The sequence below is a fragment of the Stegostoma tigrinum genome, chromosome 21 (genome assembly GCF_030684315.1).
Source record: "Stegostoma tigrinum isolate sSteTig4 chromosome 21, sSteTig4.hap1, whole genome shotgun sequence".
NCBI lineage: Eukaryota > Metazoa > Chordata > Chondrichthyes > Orectolobiformes > Stegostomatidae > Stegostoma > Stegostoma tigrinum.
Window position 1 is genome coordinate 37316862 of NC_081374.1, and position 23250 is coordinate 37340111.

The window sequence follows — 23250 nt, forward strand, 5'->3', positions numbered from 1 at the left end:
TGATTCCTGTAGCTTCCAGAACAAGGCAAGGGAAGAAAATTTAACTCATTGCTCATCAGTATGGGGTTATTGTGCTGGAAAGTGTGCATGTGTATGGATATCAGTTGAGGACTGATTATTATCAGGCTCAAGTGATCTTCTTGGTTGAAAAGTGACAATGACTACTGATGTGCACATATGAAGAGTGGCACTTGCTGAAGGCGCTAGGGGGCAGCCAACACCTTTAGACCTGTATCCCAGCATTAGTGAGATGAGAAAAGAAACCCAAGGCTTTTCAAAACTCTGGGCGATTGAAATCTAACTTGACTAATATGAAACTCACGTGTGAGCCTGAAGTAATCCTGCAACTGTATAAACCCCAGCAAACGGGCAACAGTACAGTGAACATTCACGAGATTGCTCCCCGGGATGAGACTGCTGTCCCATGACAAGAGGCTGAGTAAATTTAGCTGAGATTCTTTGGCAGTTAAAAGAATGAGAGAGAATCTCATTGAACTGTAGAATATACTAAAAATGTAGAAGATACTGAAGCCTCTTGACAGGATGGACAATAAGAAATTGTTTCCCCAGGATGAGGAATCTAGAACATGGGACAGAGTCTCAGGATATGGGGCCAATCATTTATAGATTGATAGACTGATTGATTTGAGGCTAGAGACTCCATTCATCAGTCTAATAATGGCTGGGAAGAAGCTGTTCTTGAACCTGCTCATGTGTGTGTTCAGGCTTCTGTATCTTATGCCTGACAGAAGAAGTTGCAGATCATTACCGGGGTGCGATAGATCTTTCATGATGTTGGCTGCCTTTCAGCGGCAGCGAGCCATGTAAATGGAGTCCGTGGATGGAACTGGGATGAGAAGAAATCTCCTCGCTCTGAAGATTGTAAAGCTTTGACGTTCTCTACACCAGATGGTTGTGGCCACTCCATCATCGAATGTATAAACGTCAAGATAGACTTTTGGTCTCTCAGGGAATTGAGGGATATGAAGAGTGGACAGGAAATTGGAGATGAAGCTATAGATGATCTATGATTGGCTTTAATGGCAAAGCAAGTTAAATGGGCCAAAAGATAATCTCTTCCTCTCATTTCTTATAGTGGAATTTAGTTTACCTGACAACTATCACACGGGAGCTGCTTCTGTAAACTGGCTGCTTATACAAATGAATTTTGTTATTGCATTGAGACCAATTAAGTTGTTCCCTATTGCCCACTACGTCATTACCTATAAACTTCACTCCCCCACCCCAGATTACTGTCTGCTGTTACTATCCTTCCCCATACTGTCTCAATTCAACTAGTGTTTGCTCAGGTTCATTAAACATTACTTTAGAATCACACAAGAGTTTAAAGTCAGTTATACGGCTGTTAAGTGATTCCTAAGTGAATGATTCGGTAATGTATAAATGATATATTATTTTTATTCCTTTCATTGCTTTGCTTTCCTACTGTGGTGTACAAGAAGTTCTATTCATTGAAGTTATTTAGATTTTGTTTTTAAAAGACAGAAATTGATTTGAAAATCCAATGACACTTTCACGGAATCGTTGAATTTGACAGTACGACGAGAATAAGTGGACATATCTAATTATAGTTGCTTCCTGACTGGGCCAGATACTTACCTGTGCAGTTTTGACTGAAGTAGTTGCCAGCAATGTAAAATAACTTGCAATGACTGATCTTCATTTTGGAGTGGGTGAAGGGGTTGTTAAGGAGTGAAGAAAAAGCAAAATGTAAATGCAAACCCCTCCAATCTCTCCTTACATTATCTCCTGTTTTGGCTGGAGATAATGAAAACATTTGCAGATGGTGTACACATACCAACCTGTTACAAGTAAACTCAAAAATTACAACTTTCAATCAATTTTTAAAAACTCAGCAGTAATAGATAATATTGGATATTAAAATGCTCTGCTTTATCTTACCACAATTGCAAAAAGAACGTGTTGATTTCAGTTGAAAGGACAATTTTCCCACAAGTAATATTGCATACATATAAAAATGAATGGTCAGCAATTAGCACAGGACATAAAATTCTTATTGGGCAATTTCTTTTTAAACAAGTCAGTAGAAGCATTGGTTGAAGTGAATTTGAAATGCAACAGTGAGGCAATAAATTAATATTAAGGCGGTTTATTAATCAGGGAATATTTTTAGCCATCTGCACACTTCAGGGTATCCTGCCAGTTCTATCGGAGAACCAGACTCAGTTAGCAACCAGACTCCGATGTAACAGTCCCAGCATTGTAATAATTTTTCCACGTATGTTGAGTTAAAATCACAGTGATCAAGACCCTTAGTTTATAGTTAAATGTGTTGGGTTCAGCTTATTTCAGAAAAAGAAACTGAAACCGTAAATGATCATAAAGTATAAAAATAACAAAAACATTAAAAATTAAAGATTTGATTTCACCAAGAAGCTGAGGTTGCTTCCTCCAAAAGACAGAATCTTTTACAGAGTTAAAATATCGATCCTTATATTATTTATTTATTACATATAATTTCTAGCCATCTATCCTGGGTAGAAATTCTGCAAATTCCAACTTCAGTGATGATCTTTTAATTTCTAATTCTTATATCAATTTTTCCCTTCATCAGGGGAAAGGAATATGTTTTTTTTTAAATTACTATGTCCAACCATATTCGTCCCACTGGTTCCAACGTGTAGCTTAATAAAAAGTGGTAATGTTCCTCTTGCCCCAGCCTAATAAAGTGTTTTTGCCAACATACCAATTTGACTTCCAATACCCTCAAACAAACCTCGCTAATCAGACTGGCAATTTAATACAGAATTCATGACAACTTTCTGTCTCAAAGTGCAAATCACTATATCTCCAGATGCGTTTGACCAGCTTCCACCACTAGCAGCAGGACTGCAATGCCATCAAATGAACCTAATTGTTGACTGGGCTTTCAAGAAATGCAAAGGAACAGTGTTAGTTCATTTTGGAGAGAGACACAAGAAAAACCAGTCAGGCTGTAAATTGCAAATGGTTTATGCAAAAATTGAAAGCAGCAGAATTTTATTTGCAAAGGATACACAAAGGATCAGAATGGTGTGGGTTAATCACCATGACAGCAATGAAACCTGTGTGCGTGGAAGATGTTCAGTTTGAGGGAAAATGAGGAGTGAAAAGTGAAATCATGTGTTGAATGATATAGAGGGATAGGTTAATACCATGAGGAAATCATTGATATTTGTCAGTAACACAAATTTGGGGAAGACTATGCCAATCATCTTCATTTCCCATATTCAACTTCCCAAACATGCCAGCCATTCTATATCATTTCCTAGTCTCTGCATCAAGCTGAACTAAACTATTTTAACATCCATTCTGACGCCAAGTTGTGTTCCTGACTTCCTATCTTCTTCATCTCAAAGATCATCTGTCTTCATTTCTGTGCCTCCATCTGTCTCTGAAATTTTGTCACCTCCACACTCAACAACTGCAATCTCCTCCTGTGGGATTCCCCATCTCCATAAACCACAGTTCATCCAAAACTCTTTTGCATGTATACTCTGCTACACTGAGTCGTTCATCATCCACATTCCCACTAAACTGAGATTCTGTTCTTCCAGAGCTTTGACTTAAAGATTTTATCCTTGTGTTTAAATCCATACATGGCATTATTTTTACCTTCCCCCTCCCATCCTCCAGTCTGATATTCTTCACAGGTTTAGAGGGATATGGGCCAAATGCTGGCAAGTGGGATGAGATTTATCTAGGATACCTGGTGGGTGTGGATGAGTTGGACTGAAGGTTCAGTTTCCATCATGTACATCTCTATGATTCTACGTGGCCTCAAAAATAGGAAATGAATGAAACTGGCTGCTGGGCTGGGAGGTACTTATTTGCGATGTGTGTACTGTAAATAAAACCTTATGAAGTTGTGTAAAGATTAGCTCCAGTTCTTTCATTTGCCACCTGCCTTTCGGAAAGGAAGTACAAAGCGTTGGTTAACTCCTCTCAACATACATTTGTGCAAGATCTGTGAAATCTGCTTTATATAAGAAAGATCACACCACCAGGATTGACCTATGGAAAACAATGCCAGTAATCCTGGATTAAAATTCAATTTTGGAAGTGGAAATAATTTTAATGTTAACAGCAGCTTCTCTACTTTCAAACACTAATATGAAGCTTGGTAATATTACTGATTCCATTGGGATCCTGAGTGGCTAACAGCCCCCTGCAAACCACCCTGACATTGCTCACAGTCAGCACTGGAAAACATTCTGAAATGCAGTCACATCAACTGCACTCTAAGACACCCACGGTTCCATCACTCCTTCAACACTGACAGCACAAAAGTACAAGAAATAGGGCCCAAACTCAGTACTTTGGAAATTCCACATTTACTGCAGAATTTTCTGTATACTTGCAGACAAAGACCTGTGTCTCTTATTTGCTCTGCGTACATCAAAAATGTAAAACGGTTATACACTCTTCTAAAGGAACTTGGTTATATTTTCTCTAATTTATTCTTGTCTGCCTCAGCATTTTATTTTATAGAAGTGATCATTATTGTAAACATTAGATTATGGAAAATATGTTCCTGCTCTGCAAGGTTCAAAGAAATGTCAATCCTCCAGGCTTCTAGTCATAATTGGCATTTGTCAGTCTCACATCTGTCACCAATTTGCCTTATTGTCCATGCCACTAATTAACAACAAATGCTATTGCACACATTCAGTAAAAACACAATGAAATGATCTCTTATATTAAATAAGGTCAGACAACATTTATCTTCAGTTTCCTGTCCTTAGACTTTGACAAAAAGCACCATCAGGAGAATAGAAAATGCAGCAACATTCAGGTTGCAAATAAAAAGTTAGCTACAAATGGTTCAAAAAGTATCAAAATACATTTTATATTATGCACCATGCTTATCAATAAAAAAGAGATTGAGCCAGGGATTTAGATGCATCTCCTGACATTTTTTAATGTCTGCAATGGGCTCTTTTGAGCAATCCATAGCTTTCTTCCAGTCATCATTCTGAGGGAAACTGCAGATCAGGATTAACTGCTTCTTGCTGATGCACTTCAATCAACTCAAAACCTGACAGATCCAATCACTGGAACTAGTTGATGGTAAATTCCTCAAGGGGTCTGCTTGGTTTAAACACAGCTTAAAAATAAGCTATGCACAATGACAGTGTCAATGACAAGGAAACCTGGAGCCACAGAGACTGGCATAATTTTGGTGCCTCAGTTACAGATTAGGATGAGAAAAATTACTGACCTCTCCTTGTTCTCCACAAAACAAAACAAAATGTTGTTTATACTTGTTTGATACAATCTGTAGTGGAGTTGCTATGGTATATCTTATGGTATCAATTTTATTATAGAAGAGATAGTCATGACTATGAGAGAGGAGGCTACTCAAAATTTCCCAAAGATTTATAACCTATCAGCATAAACTCTTTCACACTATTTTTATAGGTTAAAAAGTACAGAATAAACCAGGTCTTCCACAAACCACCTTCATCGCCAACATCACAAGCTTAACTGAACAAGGTCTGTGGAGCAAAGTTGCCAAGCAAAATATTTCAGTGGAGTTCATCTCTGAACCAGCATGGTGCCCTGACTCTCAGAGGGAACTCTGAACCAAAGCACAACAGTCTCTCAGTCGGAATCCGAGCAGCATCCATTCCTCAGTAGTTTCTGAATTCCCACTTTGAATTAAGCTGCTATAACGCTGTCTTCAAGTGTACATCAGCCAGAAAACCAACTGCATGCATCTTTTATTCATACTCAGCACTGGTACAATGTTAACAGAGTTCAAATCACAATTATTAAAATGGAGTTGTGAGTTTTAAGCCTTGAAATGTCATTTAAAAAAAGGTCTGTGTTCTGTTTTTTATTATATTGTACCTGTCCCAGTATCTACTATAAGCTGCTGTCAGAATCCACAGAGGAGCTGAGAATTTATTTCAACCTCTCTCCCACTGCCGAAGTGATTTCTGGGTGTCCTGGAACATATTACAAAAACGTTCTTCTAAATATCTACCAGCCATCCTTCATCCTCATTAATCAAGCCCTATGTATGAAGGGAATAAACTTTTTCTGTATATATTTCATTTGGATTGATACTATTGGAGTGAGTCAATCAGAAATCTCACTGCCCCCTCAGACAGATCAGAAATACATTAATAGTGGCTGCACAGAGTGACACCATCATACCCTGAATCATCGCTGGAGATTTAACCATTATTAGTGATGGTGATTGAATGAACACAGTCAATTTGTGTCTCATATAACTTGCCCCTTTTACTGTTTTTTGCTACAGACCTGACCCACTTTTTATTGAGAAAAATTGGGCTGTTTCAGTCTTGAGCTCAGGTGCTCTAGTTCATGAAGGTGTTTAGTATAGTCTCTGTAAATAGATCTTTTTGCTACGGTTGAGTAAAAATTTTTATTTGCTGGAAAACAGACTGCATTAAGTCCCGTTGTTAGTTCTGTCCAGCCTCCAGCTCTTCCTAACTCATTAGTTTACACAGACACTGTGACTTGCACATTGATTTTACTTCCATTCTTCATGCATCCCATGCTAAGTATGTAACTCATACTGGCAAATTGAAATTAGTTAGTTAAGTTCCTGTCTTGAAGGAAAATCTCAGCAAGGCCATCACACAACACACGTACAAAGGTAAAGGTGAGGTCCTCAAAAGATGGACGATGCCAAAGTAGAAAAGTTGTGTTCTGAATGGAATGCATCCTGGTAACTGAAAGGAGATGGAAATTGTGGGGGTTATAGCCAGAATCTGTTAATTTTCCTTTGAAATGGGACAAGTGGTAGATAGACTGCAGACTTTACGCTTTTGCTCAAAAATAGTGAGGGGGTGCGGGGGGAAGTAAAGCCGGGAACTTCAGGCCAGTCAGTTGAAGGTTGTTAGTGAGGAAACTGTATGACCTGAGACAAATTGAATTGATCCTTGGGTTAAAGAAAGAAACGTGGATTTTCCAAACACAAACCATGTTTGACAAAGTGCACAGAATTCCTTGATAAAGTAAATATGGCAGGAGTTTGATTCAACCACAGTTGACAATGCGGATACTGAAAGAATGTTTTCTTGTGTGGGGAAATCTAGAAGTGGGAGTCTGTTTAAAGACAAGGGGTTACTTTGTTTAAGATGGGGGTGGGGGGAAGGAGGAACATCTTGTCTTAAGAGGGCGATTAGTCTTTGAATTCTCTTCCATAGACAGCAGTCGAGGTGGGGGTTATTGAAGGCTGTGCTAAACACATTTTTATTTGACAAAGGAGTCATGGATTATTGGTGACAGTCAAGAAAGTGGCTCTGAGACCAAGTTCAACAATGAATAGTGGAGCAGATTATGGATGATTCCTGTTCCTAATTTCTTATGATCTAATTATGATTGATATCATGTATTTGAGGTTTCAAATGACATTTCATGAACTGAGACACAGTAGAGTTGTTCACATGATTGTAAACCATGGGATTAAAGGGGCAACAGCTGGGTGTATATTAGGCCGACTGAGGGATGGAAAAAAAAGAGTTTAAACAATAGTGATCACCCTCTGCACAATGACTTACCCCCGACTAATCATACCTCTGGGGGCCAGTGTTGGGATCACAGCAATTTTTTACTTTTATCAACAAACTAGATTTGGCATAAATTAACCTCTTCGGCATACTAAAACTCAGAAATGGGTGGAAGAATGAAGAAGGTAACAGACTTCAGGAAGACACAGGCAGGCTGGTAAGGTGGACAGAGTCATGGCAGATGAGATGTTTTATAGAGGGAAGAGTAACATAACTCATTCTGGAAAGAAGAACAAGGAAAGACTATATAAAGGAAATGTTTCATTTCTAAAGGGGTGCCACAGAGACAGTACTGGGTGTGTATACACACAAATCCTTGAAGGTGGGAGGACTGGTTGAAACGGCCATTAATTAGGCACAAGGATTCTGTGCCTTTCTTAGTAGAAGCATAGAGTCCAAAAGCATGTGGCAAAGCCTTTATAAACCATTGGTCAGGCCCCACACACGTCTTTGGGAGGTGTTTTGCAACCTACGAGAGTTTGTTAAGGAGACTTCCTAGAATGATAACAAGGGTGAGTGACTTTAATTTTATGGCGATAATACTGAGACGAAGATTATATTTTCTTAGAGCACTGAAGACTAGACGGAGATTTGATAAAGGTATTTGAAATAATACAGGGTTTTGATAGAGAAAGGAAGTAAAAAATGTCATTAAGTAACAAAAAGATCAGTAATAAGTGAATGCAAATTATTGACAGGAAGGTCAGTAACCAGTGAATGGAGATCTAATATACTTGGAAAAGAAATCTGAGGTGACATGAAGAAAATAAATCACAGTCCCCACAATCTGAAATAGAGTCTGAAGCAGTTATGGAAACAAATGTACAAGGGAATTGGACAAATACTTGACATGAAATCTTTGCAGGGCTTGGGGAAAGGACAAGGGAGTGGGCCTGCTTTAATAGATTTTTCAAAGAAATTGAAGAGACATGATGGACCAAATGGCTTCTTCTGTGTTAAAATCATTCAATGATTTTACGATTCTGTCAGTACCCTGTGTCAGCTGTTGCAACAGGAGAAAATGCAGTATTGGAGTTGGACCTACTAGGGACCAAAAATAGAGTGGCATAGCTACTTTATCAATAGAGCTGTGTGAACAGGATTCCAGATGTAAACACTTATCCTTGCAGTATCTAGGCCATAATAATTACTTCAGCTGTACTCACTTAGCACTTGAGTGGATGTAAATATTTACTTGAAAGAGTATTGTACTGACTTGTGTTTTCATATACTAGCAAGAGCAAACATGAGTACAGCCCAGCTGCTGAGATGTTGTGGACCGTCAAGAAGCCAATGACAAAGTCTATGGACCCTCCCCTTCAGCCACCACTCTAATCTGTCAATGCAGAGTGTTCCACAACTAGTCAAGAGTCTTAAAAATGACCAAGGAGTGAGCAGTGCAACTAGTTTGAAGTGTCAAACATCAGCCTAAAGTCACTGGTCTTTCAGCAAGGTTTTCTTTTAAATGTCAAAAATATTCTATTTTACACAGTGCAAAAATATTCTTCCTACTGATACAAAATCGACAATCTACTTTATAGCATCCCCTGAACACTGCAATATTGAAATGTGAGACTATGGCAAACTCTTTGATCAGTTGTTCCCTCTGCAAACATTGAACGATGTCCACAATAACCCAGCAAACTCTGCTGGCTAGAACTGTTGGCTTATGATTGGATGTTGTTCATTCTGAAAGAGTTCAAGAGTCTGAAGGACATCTAACACCACAGTGTCAACAAGAACCTAGCTGCCTTGAGACATAAAAACAATATTCTGCTTCATGCAGTGGATAAAGAGCGACTTGTATTTCTATTGCATGTTTCACAAGCTCAAAATGCCCCAAAATGCCTTACAGACAAACTATTTTTGTGGTCACTGCTGCAGCAGCCAACATGAGCAGAGTAAGTTTTTGTAAACAGCAATATGATAATGACTAATTAATTCATTTGGATCTCATTTGTTTTGAGATCAAAATTGCCTTAGGAAATGTAGAGAATTTCCCTGCTCATGATTTACCGTGGACAGAATCTTCCCAGCCCCTGAACATGGTGGTACTGATTCGAAAGTTGAGAGAATTGTGTGAGATGGTCAGTGAGGAGCAAAATTGCGATTGTCCAACCCAGCGTTGAAAAGTAAGATGAAGTTCTCACCAGTGAGAGGCTTATTTGCACATATTAACATCTCATGATGTTGCCATCTTGCCTTGTTGATATGGAGCTTCCCATTCTCCTACACCCACTTTGAAATGAGGTAGCCACACTATTGAAATCAGAGCAATACCTGACAACTCCAGCTTGCCACTCGGTCCTCTTTACCTCCATCAGCAGCGACCACACGCAGTCACAGCCCCCATTCAGCAGGACCTCCAGGTCCGTTTCAGCAGAGCGGGGTGCCAATTACTAATAACCCCTTGCCTGATGCAAATCAAACTGTGCATGGTAGATCCACATTGCCTGCACCATTGACCAGGGGCACCCCAGGGTTTTGCAGCTGGCATTGACGCCTGGAATTTTGCAAGGTCCTGGCAGCGGCCAGTACTTCAACTGGTGGCAGGTGGGAGAACATGCTGATCATGATACCAGAGGGGCGTAGTAACTATGGAGAGCTTGAGAAGATTGCATGTGAAAACTCACCGGGGATCACAGAGAGAAACACTTCACAAAACTCAGCAAAATTGAGACTTAGTTGATTTCTGTGAAATTCAGCCACTTATGTCACAGGATTGCTTTTCATCTACTTCAGAGGGTCCATTGCTTACAATCTTCAGCAATGTTAAGACTTAAATATTACATCAAAATACTGCAGATGCTAGAAATCTGAAATTAAAGCAGGGACATAGGAAATGCTCAGCAGATCAGGCAGCACGTGCAAAGGGAGGATCTTTCAAGTCAACGTATCAGGTCAATGACCTTTCAACAGAATTTATGAATAAAGTGCAACTGCCTAATAAATATAAAGGCTAATATCCTGAACTAAGTATCAGAGCAGTTCACAATTCATAATGGAAGAGAACTTTTGAGCGCTCAAAAGAAAACTTAAGCCGGATTGAACGATCTTTGGACTTCTTCGCCAACGGCAATATGTAAAAGGAAAACTGACTTTCGCCTCCGGTCTTTGGATTTGACGATCTGTATATTGCCTTGGCATATGGAGAACTGGTGGTCGACAAACTTCAAAAATCTTTTCAACAATGGCCTAGAGTGAATAAATTCATTGTCCTCAACTGCGACATTCATTGTTTCCAAAACTAAAAATTATTATACAGCAGAGGAATCAAGTCCTTAATTCGAGCAGGATTCAAAGTTCAAAGTTAAAAGTTCAATCAGTGGCACAAATACACCATTACAATGGGAACGTTCAGGTATTTTCACCTTCTCCTCACCACCTCACACAGCCTTTCCCATAAACCTATCCATCATTTACTTGCCTATTGTCTGGAGCCTATGGAAAAGTACAAAGCATTTACAATGCAAAAACTCTCAGCTCAACTGGTCGAGTGATAACAAGAACTGCAGATGCTGAAGTCAGATTTAACACAGTATGGAGCTGGAAGAACTCAGCAGGCCAGGCAGCATGAGAGGGGTGGGAAAGTCAACATTCCTGCTCCACTGATGCTGCCTAGCCTGCTGTGTTCTTCCAGCTCCATACTGTGTTATCCCAGATCAACTGGTTTATGCTGTACCTGAGCCTCTTCCCACTTCACTTCACGTCAGTCCATCAATCTATGCTTCTAGTTCTGTCTTCCTAATGTATTGATCCGGCTTCCCATCAAACATTCCTGTTATTATTCTCAACCACACATATTGTAACAAGCTCCACACTTCAAACCATTCTCTGAATGTATTGCTGGGCTTATTAATGATGATCTTACAGGGTAAATAAACGTTAGGGGCCAGCAATACAAAGAAACATCTTCGCCATTTATGAGCAAGTTAAACTTCTTATCTAGAATCATAGTATCCCTACAGTGTGAGAATGGCCATTCAGCTCATTGAGTCCGCACCTACCCTCCGAAGACCATCCTAACCAAGACCCACTGCCCCCGATTCTGCATTTCCTGTGGTTAATCCATCTGGCATGCACATCTTTGGACTGCAGGAGGAAACTGGAGCACCCAGAGGAAACCCATGCAGACATAGGGAGAACTTGCAAACTCCACACTGACAGTCACCTGAGGATGGAATCAAATCCAGGTCCCTGGTGCCATGAGGCAGCAGGACTATCCATTGATCCACCATGCCACTCCATAGCAATCTATTTGCAACGTTACCCGAAACTAGCCCTAACCCTTGCATTATCGATACCCAGAATTAATTTTTGCACACGGATTATTGATCTCTCCTGCTGGGAGAAGCTGCAATCTGGGTTAACACCACCCCAGTTAATTCATTAGACTTCCCTTGTATTCGTGGATTTGAATCTGTACCAGCCATGGCAACAACTGCAGTGCACATCGCAAAATTACCTTTAAAATCAAAATCAATGCCCATATCTGAACATCAGTACTTTCAGCTGAGCTACAGATGACACATTACACGTTCCTGTCACATTGGAACAGACAATCTACACATTCCAGGGTTAAATTTCCTTTGGTAGTTTACAGGTTAATGTGCTTGTAAAAAATTTCTTCATTAGATTAACAACAACATTAAAATACAGTGCAGAGGAATTGAAGTGAATTAAATAGAGGAAACTAAACCCTTTGGAGGTTTATATGACCAGTGTTTAAATAGCTAATTAAAGCTGCAGACGGCAGGATGGAAAAGGTGTAAGGCTATCTCAGGTTAATGGCTGTACTTTAGCTGTAGTACAATGTGTTTATAAGTAAAACAGCTTGTCCTTGATAGGAATTTAATACCACAGCAATTAACAGCAGAAAAATTCAAACATCAAGCCTGCTCCTGAAGTGAGTGTCGAACTTGCTCCCAAATATATTTACAGCATATCACTTGGAAACTGTAATCAGAAGCTCAGTATTTTGTTAACTTCCAATAATAAGATAAAACGCTCCCACATTCTGCACTGTGACAATGTAGCCATCACTTTTATAGTAGCATATAAATCATCCATGACTTCCCAGAACATATCATTAGAGAGGCTGTTAAAACCATTAGGAATTTGAGGTTTCATTAAAGTATAAGGCTCTATTCATTTTGTGTCACTATATTTTACACATAATGAGCTGTACAAACAGCAAACCTACTCAAAGGTAGAAAGATGCTGACTCTTTCTGGGGCAGCGACAAGGGGCAGAGCCAATTGCAAATCCACAAGGCACCCACTTCTTCTGGATGGCCTCCCTTCCTTTCTTCAACTCAGATCTACAAGTTTGCTGTTTTGCTGTGTGCAATGACTACCAGAAGTATTGCACTGATATTGATAAACCGGTGCATTGTCACAAATGAATGAATTAAAAACTGAGTTTTTCAACAACCTCCAGTTGGACATTTTGGCAAATTTGACATGTAATTGATGAATTGATCAGGGACTTTAGTTTTAATGCTGTCTCTTTCAACCACACAAATTCTATACATTCATTTTCCATTGATATATCCCACAGTTTCTTTCCATGAGGTTCCAGTTTGCTGTTCACTTGAACCTTGAAAGAATTTTGATTCGGATCAGCTGGGCAGTGCACTGGTGCTGATGGTTTACTTGGTTGTTATAGCAGGGGAGTGGATTTGAAACCCCAAAGAACTGGTACTCTTTTAAAAAGAATAACAGTTTTTATCAGAATTACTGCTGACTCAGAAGATAATCAAAATGTCCCAATGCACATCACAGTGGCAATCCTCTAGTTACTAAGCAGTGGTGGAGAAGGGGTTAATAGCGAACTGAATGAAGACACAGACCTAGAGGTGGAACTCACCAGTACAATAGAATCCCAATCTTGGGTACTATCAAGCTATGTCTGAAAGACAGTCAAGGAAAGAAGAAAGTATCAGGCTATGCCAACAGCGATCTTCTTGATAAGTTATAACAAGCATGGTGTTGCTCACGGTTAGGAGCCACGCAGGCGAAAAATAATCAATCTTTTTTGCCCCATCTTGCAGCTGGAATTGTCTGATTTATTAGGATTTGTATACCAGGCTGTGCCTGGAGAGGGCACACAAATGTAAATTACATGAGGCAGCAAAGGGTTCTGCAATCAGCCTTCCTCCAGATCCAAGTCAGGGATAGACAGTCCATTAACACCAAGTACTACTGACACTTCAGCTGCCATTTCTGTGATTTCAGCATCAAGTTCACAGGCTGATACTGCCAAGGATCAGCTTCATACACTGAATTAAAAAGTGGCCTTGTAATTTCAAAGCTTGCTGGTGAGTGCTGGTGACCTCATGCATGTAGAGCTGGATGCAGTGTTCACTGTCAACAACCTTTTTAATGATATGGCTTCTTTGGAGGCAAGGGAAGGGCAAACAACCACAAAGACCCCTGACAGCGCCAAGAAAATTTGCTCTTGGTGCTTTGCTGATCTACTAACATTTGTTTCCCTAAGCAGCAGCGAGAGCTAACCTTCAAGTATGTCATGCCTTGGATAAAAAGGGAAGCTACTCAGTCAAGAACTACACAACGCACCAGTTACCAAACCATTATTCAGGCACAGCAAATTCCCTTTCATCCACCTCACTCCAGGGAAAACTGCACTGATGTCCAGGCTCCTACCCACTTATTTGTACTCTAGGTATGATATCAGTGTGCACAAGTTGTCACGTTTCACTGGTGATCGAAGAATTCATCAATTGAAACATATTGGCTTCTGGCTGCTTGAAAAAGAACTGCAAGCATTAAAATTCAATGGTATTTCACAGTTGTCAACTTCACTGTTCTATAAAACTGCAAAATAAAATGTTTGAGTTCATTTTTGAGCAATTCTGATGAAAGATCATTGAACTGAATGGTTACCTTTTCTTCCGTCTCCATAGATGCTGTCTGTTTTGTAAGTTTTTGCTTTTACTTCAGACTTACATCAGATTTTGAATTTTCTGTTTCACTGACTTTTCTTCTGTGCAGCTTCCATTCTACTCCTCTCTTCAGAAAGCCTTTACATTCCTGGGGGTGCCCAGATTTCCTATACCAATCCTGCCTGTGTCTGGTAGCATGCCAGCATCACTTTGATTACACTCTGCAACATTTGTGTGGCTAGGTTATGCTTCCTGTGGACACTGTACTCACTGAACTCTAGCTAAATTGCTGCTGGATGGACAATGCACAGAAACTATACAATATGGAAGCAGGCCATCAGCCCATCAAGTTCACATCAACCCTCCGAACAGCATTCCACCCAGACCTACTCCCCTCCGCTATCCTTGCATTTCCCACATGCTAATGCACATCCCTGGATTCTATGGGTAATTTAGCATGGCCAATCCACCTAACCTGCACATCTTTGGACTGTGGGAAGAAACCGGAACAGACAGTGGGGGAGCATGCAAACCACACAGACAGTCGCTCAAGGCAGGAATCAAACTCAGGTTGCTGGCGCTGACAGACTGAAGCGCTAACCACTAAGCCACCATACCATTCTGCATGAAAGAAAAGTGAGGGGTTATGACCTCTGGCAAATCAAGGATCCTGCATAAAATTCAAATAGTGATTTGCCAGGAAGACAAAGGAAGTACAAAATAGGTCTCTAAAGGATTGACAGAAAATCCTGGAAACACACAGTCAGTCTATTAGCATCTCTTCTGGGCCCCTTTAGCCCAGTATTTATTATCCATTCCTAGTTGCCCTTGAGAAGGTGAGCTGCCTTCTCATATTACTGCAGGCAATTTGGCATAGGTTGACCCACGATGCTACTGGGGATGGAATTCCAGGATTTTAACCCCCAGACAGTGAAGGAACAGCAATATAGTTCCAAATCAGGATGGCGAGTGACTCAGAAGAGAACCTGCAGGTGATGGTGTTCCCACGTTCCGAAAGAAGAAGCAGGTTCATGTCCCTGCTGCATAACTGCCTGCAATCTATTTTCAGCTTCCTGCAGGAGGCCTGTGCAGCCCAGGGTGTGTCTCCTGCAGTGTGGAAAAAGTGGCAGATGGGCAACTCATTACCATCATTGTTGGGTGGGTGGCCATCAAACCCACCAGTCTGCCTCCAGGAAAAATGCAGGGGTTTAGGAATCTATTATGGACCGGACCTGACAGGCTTCATTCCAATTGTCAGCACACCTCCAAACTGCAGACCTGGGAAAATTCAATCCACTAATTCTGTTTCTCCTTTTCTGAACATGCTGCCGTAACAGGGATTTCCAGCATTTTCTCTTTATACATTCAGACTTTTGGCATCTGTTCATGCTGATGTTGTTTTGGTCTTTGGTCTATGATCCTTAGATGTATCCTCTTCTTGAAAAGGAGAAATATTTCTAATGATATGTTCGAAAAACTTTCTGGTGATACATTCAGTGAATAATAAGTGAATCACATTTAACTTTATGACACTGGTACAGTGGGTAATCAGGAAGGCTAATGGAATGCTTACCCTTATTTCAAGGGGTTGGAGCATAACAGTACGGAGGTCTTACTGCAACTGTACAAAATGCTGGTGAGATTACATCTGGAGCACTGTGAGCAGTTTTGGTCCTCTTATTTAAGGAAATATATCATTTTTAGTCATGGCAGTTCAGAGAAGATTCACTAGGATGATCCCCAGTATGGTGGGATTGTAAGGGCTAAACAGATTGGGACTCTAGTCGCTAGCGTTTAGAAAAGTGTGAGGTGATCTTATCTAAACATACTGGACTCTTAAGGGACTTGACAGGTAGGTGCAGAGAGCATGTTTCCCCGCATGGGAGAGTGTAGGACCAGACGGCACTGTCTCAGGATAAAAGGGTGCCAACTTAAGACTGAGAGGGGAAGGAATTTCTTCTCTCAGACAGTTGGGAGTCTTTAAAACTCTGGTCCCACAGCTCCCTGCGACAAAGTGTCTTTGTGTATACTTCAGGCAAGATATGTAGATTCTTGATTAGCCCAGGAATCAAGGGTTATGGAGAAATGCTGGAAAGTAAAATAGATATGAAAAAATGTCAGTTCAGCCATGATCCAAATGAATTGCGTGGCAGACTGGAGGGACCGAATGCTCTCATGCTCTAAAATATCAGAATAAATATTGTCCTCCCTATGACATCTGGCATCTTATTTATAGCTGATGCTCTAACTGTACAACAAGTTAGGAAGGCAGGCTGATCACAAGGCTCCCACCGATAAAGCAACAATACCATTACAGGGAGAGGTTCAGGCATCTTATATCCTAACCCAATCTTGTAAGTTATCCACTGAACTCACTCTTTTTGCTAAGCCATTAACATCTGAAATGAACAATTAGGAAGGAAATCCAATAAAAATATGAGTAGTGCTGAGTGTTTGCTTCTTCCCACACAGCAACTTAAAGTAACACCCTTCATAAGCAGCACTACAATCAACATCATTGTTCAAGTGAGCGAAAATCCACTGATAAACTTTAAGGAGATGGCTACATTTCAACCGCTAGCTTGTGCCTGGGTGTCTTTCAAGGCTTATGTAGGCAGCACGGTGGCACAGCGGTTAGTACTGCTGCCTTACAGCACCAGGGAATTGGGTCTAATTTGTCCCTCACACAACAGTCTGCATGGAGTTTGCACATTCACCCCAAACCTGAGTAGTTTCCTCCAGGTGCTTCCATTTCCTCCCACATGCCAAGCATGTACAAGTTAGATGAATTGGCCATGCTGAAATTGTCCACAGAGTTGGATTAGACAAGGTAAATGTGAGGTTACGGGGTACAGTGGTGGGCTGGGACGCTCTTTGGAGGATCGGTGTGGGCCAAATGGCTTCCTCTACATTGTAGGGTTCTATAAATTCGTTCAATCCCATTCTCTTTCTCCATAGCACTTCAAATGGATATGGATAATGATGGGATAGTGTAGGGGGAGGGGCTTAGATTAGTTCACAGGTCGGCGCAACATCAAGGGCCGAAGGGCCTGTTCTGCACTATATTGTTCTATGTTCTAAATGTTTCTTTTTTTTCCAGCATATAGCCAAGTCCCTTTAGGAAAATTGAAGCTGAATCTGTTACCACCAGCATTTCAGGCAGCAGATTCCAGTACAGCCTTTTCCACTGCACGGCCCTCCCACTCCCAGGTTTTCTCCCTGAAATATCTTATTATGTGGGACTCTGCAGTTCCTGATCCTCTTGCCAGTGAAAACTGTTTCTCCTCATTTTTGGAACCGAAAGCAAAAAGCTGTTGCCACCCTCGACATACTGGCACTTATTTTTCCACACCATGAGAGACTGGGCATAAACACCCAAATGGAAGCTATCCACTATCTGCTCACAGTCTTTGTGTACAATAATGAGAGACTGATAATAGTCTCCTACTGTCCTGAGTCAACTGGATTACACACTGGCCAATGGACCCAGTGCCATATAAAACAGTCAATCCTTCAGATTGAATCGAGTTCTTTGGGAGGGATCAGTTCTGTGAAAAAGGAATTCTGAGAAAAAAGGAAATAATGAAAGTGTAAACGTTAAGTGAACACACTCTGATAGACCTTTAATCCGATGACATTTATACTAAAATGGAGTCTGACCTTCAGGCCGCAGGATACATGTATGCTGGTTGTCACTGAGGAAGAATCCTTCTCGGCATCGACACTCATAGCTTCCCATCATATTGACACAGATCTGCTGGCATCCCCCATTGCTGTCTGCACATTCGTCCACATCTAATGAAAAGAAAGACAAATGCACCATTTAAAAAATCCAAAAACTGTTCCATCACATTGCAACTTAACCAGGTCTGACCAAAAACGTTATCATCATTTTTCCATGATTGTGGGATCGGGAATGGGAAGGGAAAGGGAAAGAAAGGAAATAGTCCTTCCACAAAGGCAAGGAAACCTTTATCCAACGACAAATGGAAGACCTTACATTTGGAAAAATGGAGGGACTTTCCTGCCTCCCTCATCCCAGATACTATGGGAAGAAATAACAGTGTTATGTCTATTGGTGTGCTCTGCAACCCACTATTAAACCTTATTTGGAACATGGGACATTTGGAATAAGGCTGAATGCAGCTTGCTCTCATTTCTCCACATGGAGTGCTCTGAACCTCAGCCCTTCCATTAAGGAAGTAACTGAAAGACTCCTCAAGACGGTTATCAGCAGAAGAGGGGTACAGATGACAAAGTGGAGGGCAGTTCAGTCCCATCTATACATCAACATGTTCTAACTTACGGCATGTACGACCAGAAATCTTGGCATAGACTTTCCTCTGGGTACAGAAAAATCTGAAGCTAATCTAAAAATGTCATGATAATAAAGTGTGAGGCTGGATGAACGCAGCAGGCCAAGCAGCATCTCAGGAGCACAAAAGCTGACGTTTCGCGCCTAGACCCTTCATTAGAGAGGGGGATGGGGAGAGGGAACTGGAATAAATAGGGAGAGGGAGAACTGGAATAAATAGGGAGAGACGGGGAGGCGGACAGAAGATGGAGAGAAAAGAAGATAGGTAGAGAGGAGAGTATACGTGGGGAGATAGGGAGGGGATAGGTCAGTCCAGGGAAGACGGACAGGTCAATGGGGCGGGATGAGGTTAGTAGGTAGGAAATGGAGATGCGGCTTGGGGTGGGAGGAAGGGATGGGTGAGAGGAAGAACAGGTTAGGGAGGCAGAGACAGGCTGGGCTGGTTTTGGGATGCAGTGGAGGGAGGGGATGAACTGGGCTGGTTGTGTGATGCAGTGGGGGGAGGGGAAGAACTGGGCTGGTTGTGTGATGCAGTGGGGGGAGGGGGCATTGGGGAAACCAAGCGGAGACTTGGGGACTACTTTGCAGAACACCTCCGCTCAGTTCGCAATAAACAACTGCACCTCCCAGTTGCGAACCATTTCCACTCCCCCTCCCATTCTTAACACGACATGTCCATCATGGTCCTCCTGCAGTGCCACAATGATGCCACCCGAAGGTTGCAGGAACAGCAACTCATATTCCACTTGGGAACCCTGCAGCCCAATGGTATCAATGTGGACTTTACAAGCTTCAAAATCTCCCCTCCCCGCACTGCATCATACAACCAGCCCAGCTCTTCCCCTCCCCCCACGCATCCCAAAACCAGCCCAGCCTGTCTCCGCCTCCCTAACCTGTTCTTCCTCTCACCCATCCCTTCCTCCCACTTCAAGCTGCACCTCCATTTCCTACCTACTAACCTCATCCCGCCTCCTTCACCTGTCCGTCTTCCCTGGACTGACCTATCCCCTCCCTACCTCCCCACCTATACTCTCTTCTCCATCTATCTTCTTTTCTCTCCATCTTCGGTCTGCCTCCCCCTCTCTCCTGATTTATTCCAGTTCCCTCTCCCCATCCCCCGCTCTGAAGAAGGGTCTAGGCCCGAAACGTCAGCTTTTGTGTTCTTGAGATGCTGCTTGGCCTGCTGTGTTCATTCACCTCCACATTTTATTATCTTGGATTCTCCAGCATCTGCAGTTCCCATTATCACTAAAAATGTCATGAAATTGGTTTTGAAGGATTCAATAAAACAGCAATGCTCCTATTGAGAATATATTGCATACTGCCAGGATTAAGTAAAGCACATCCAAACCATCTGATCAAACATATGACTTCAAATAACAGTAACAAACTACAGTCTAGTATTGATCAGTTCTATTCTGATTTTTGTTTTCATTTAAGTCCTTTTGGCATCAAATCATTTCAAGTAAAGTGACCAGAGTTCAGCAGGTGAATACGTGGTGACCAAAAAATGGGAATAAAATCAAGAAGTTCCATCGCCAGGGAGAATATACAGCATTTTCAACCTCTCGATTACCAATCGAGGAGAATTCTAAGGCACGTAAGGAATATTTGTTGTGAAAGGGAATTTTGATTAAATTCAAAAACTGTGGAATAGATGTGAAAGACTTGAAGGGGAAGAAAAATTTGTAAGCTTGAATGGGCTAAAGTGGGTAGCTCTTGAAAATGGGCAGAGGGGTCACAATTTACAATTGACCTCTAACATACCTAACCACCAAGCTAATACATGCCAGTTTTGTGTTGTCAGTTTCATGTTGTCAGTTTCATTTGGTCAGCTCATTTGAATCATTGTTGCTTGTAGACTGAGCTGACTGTTCACAGGCTGCACACACTATCCACAATTTAATACTGAGTCCATTAGAGGGGGCTAATGGAAAGCTGCAGTACAATGTGAAACAGCATGAAAGAGGGTGGCAGCAACTTGGCACAGGCTTGTGCAAATCTTACAACATATCTTCCTACTCAGCAAGGAAGCAGTGGTACAGTTGTGGATACCACCATGACTCAGTGCGTGATGGTCGATGTGTCAGCAGCTCAAGGGGAAACCACCGACTCTCCCAGATGCTGGAGTAGAAGCAGAAACTGCTTTCAGCAAGGATGCAATATGCAAAGTGACATTCAGAGTATCACTGCAGTCCCAGCTATCTATCCTCCAGCTGATTATAAGGGTGACTAAGGTACTGCCTCAGAGGAGTGCTGTTCTCTCTCAGTGTGCTGCTTTTGCCTGTCAGCCAGACCAGGCTGCTGTCACCCTTGCTGAAATGGTCCAGCGTCTCCCCGTAAAAGTCAGCAGCATTCTGGGGCCATTGGGGTAGCACTCTGGAAGACAGTATTCAGACTGCTTTCCACAGCTATTCCAGCTTCCCCGTACTTACCAACTTGCGATTCTCTACTGTCCTTACCCTCACTATTACTCAGGCCTCTACTTTCATAGCAGACACCCCCAGGGACTCTACAGGTTCACCTGAACCCCACCTTAAACTTTCCTGAAACATTGACGGATAGACACCAACAGGATTATGATTACCCCAACCCTTAGGGCAATATTGACAATCAGCCTCTAGACATGAGCGGAGTACACAGGTCAGTAGTAATTCCCCGACTGAGGAAGTGCAATTTCCCTGACTGCTTTAGCTGGACCTCCAGCACTGACAGACAGAACACTCCCCCAGACTCTCCCGGAGTCAGATCTGTGGACCGTGTGGCCTCAAACAGATCTTGACATGGTCCCCGGACTCTACATACTGACTGTACCAGGACCCCCTGCCTCCTTGACTGAATTGAGGACTATATGCCACCAGTTTTCACCATGTTTATTTGGTTGAATGCATGTGCAGTGCATGTGCCACACAGACAGCTGGCACATGCTGTCGGTGTAAGATAGCTGTCTCGGCGTACCATTCACTTGGATGGGTGCCCATCTCACCAGACAGACGGTGTTTGCACTGGAGAGCCTCCTGAGATACTAAGTGAAGCACTAACAGCATGGCATGGCAAGGCATGGATGGTGCTACAAGAAGACAGTAAGTGAGTAAGCATTAAGGAAGCAGCCTGGTCCATTCCTGAGCTGGATCCATATCCTGCGCATAAAATATCCCTCAACGCTATTTGAGCTGTGCCCTGTGCTGAGCAGCCCACCAGTGTTTTGAAGAGGTTCCATGATGGGATGGCAGAAGGTGGGTGCAAATCTCCACAGAGTATAAGGCCTGATTCTGCCACATCACTCAAACCCCAAAAAGAGTGCGTCTTATATTTCTGGCAGGTGTTCACTGAACAGAGTAGTAACAGCCTCACCGATATGATATCTTGGGCAAATCACCCTTCAAATGTGTGCATACACCACAGGCGCCAGTTTAGAGCTCCAACAGGAGCTGTTTCTGCCAAAATGGGAGCTAACAAAATCTGATTTCTTGCCCTGAAAGCTGCAGCTCAGATATCGAAGGAAGGAACAGTTTGCTCCTTTACTGGGAACTAAATCTCAAGCCAGCTGTCAGCTACAATTTGCGCATTTTACTTTTTGTTAAATGTCCAGTCTAGTCACTCCATTAATTACTCACCTATGCAGAACTACATTAGTTCTCAGATGGAGCTTAAAAGCATAATTACATATCATTAAAAAATCCAGGATTTAATGGCCAAGCCTTGCTTGAATAATTGGTAACCAACCCATTGTAGCATTTTTTACACAAAACTAACATCGATCGGAGAAGGACAGAAGAAAGTCAGCATTGGAAATCTGAAATTAAAAACTGTAAATCGTAGAAATACAGAAGATTATAATCTTTCTAGTGAAACTCCCAATCACCTTCTCGCCAGATAGGAAGTTGCAGGAGTTAGATGTTTATTACCACTTATTGATAAAATGTGGCTTTATAGAGTGTTAGAGGTTTTGCTCGTACAGTCCTCACACAACCTAATGGACACAATGATGTGAACACAGTTTGTCTGGTATACGTGGCAACATCAACATGATTTGCCTGCTCGAAGGTGTCTAGTAAAATAAAAGCTGGAAACTTCATGTAATAATTGCACTTTGTAATTGTGTGTATTTGTATCCTGAATCTCATTGCTGAGGTAACGAGGTGCAAACAGCTGAGTGAAACTGTTTAGGAGACCTGAATTTGCAGCAAATCAGCAGACTTTTAAATGTTTAAGTGTAGGTTAAGGGCATATTGAACTGTCTCAAGTAGCATGCTTAGTACCTTATTTGCAGTAATTATAGAAAAATAGAATGCTTACAGCAGAAAAAGAAGCCAAGTGACCTACAAAGGCTGTAGTGGCTCTCAGCAAAAACAAACCAGCACAAAGCCTTGTCCTTTTCCTACAGTTCTACAAATATTTTCCCTTCATGTACGTGGCAAATTGTTTTCAAAATCACAATTGAATCTGTCTTCACCACACACTGA

General features: G+C 41.7%; 1 protein-coding gene across 2 annotated transcripts in view; it reads right to left on the reverse strand.

The window, feature by feature from the left end:
- The window catches only part of LOC125462693 (signal peptide, CUB and EGF-like domain-containing protein 3), a 361430-nt gene that overhangs the window by 156606 nt on the left and 181574 nt on the right, over positions 1-23250 (reverse strand). For both annotated transcript variants that reach the window (XM_059653452.1, XM_059653453.1), the window contains one exon: positions 18130-18264. In XM_059653452.1, the coding sequence (XP_059509435.1) occupies positions 18130-18264 (135 nt within the window). The remainder of the gene's footprint in view (positions 1-18129; positions 18265-23250) is intronic.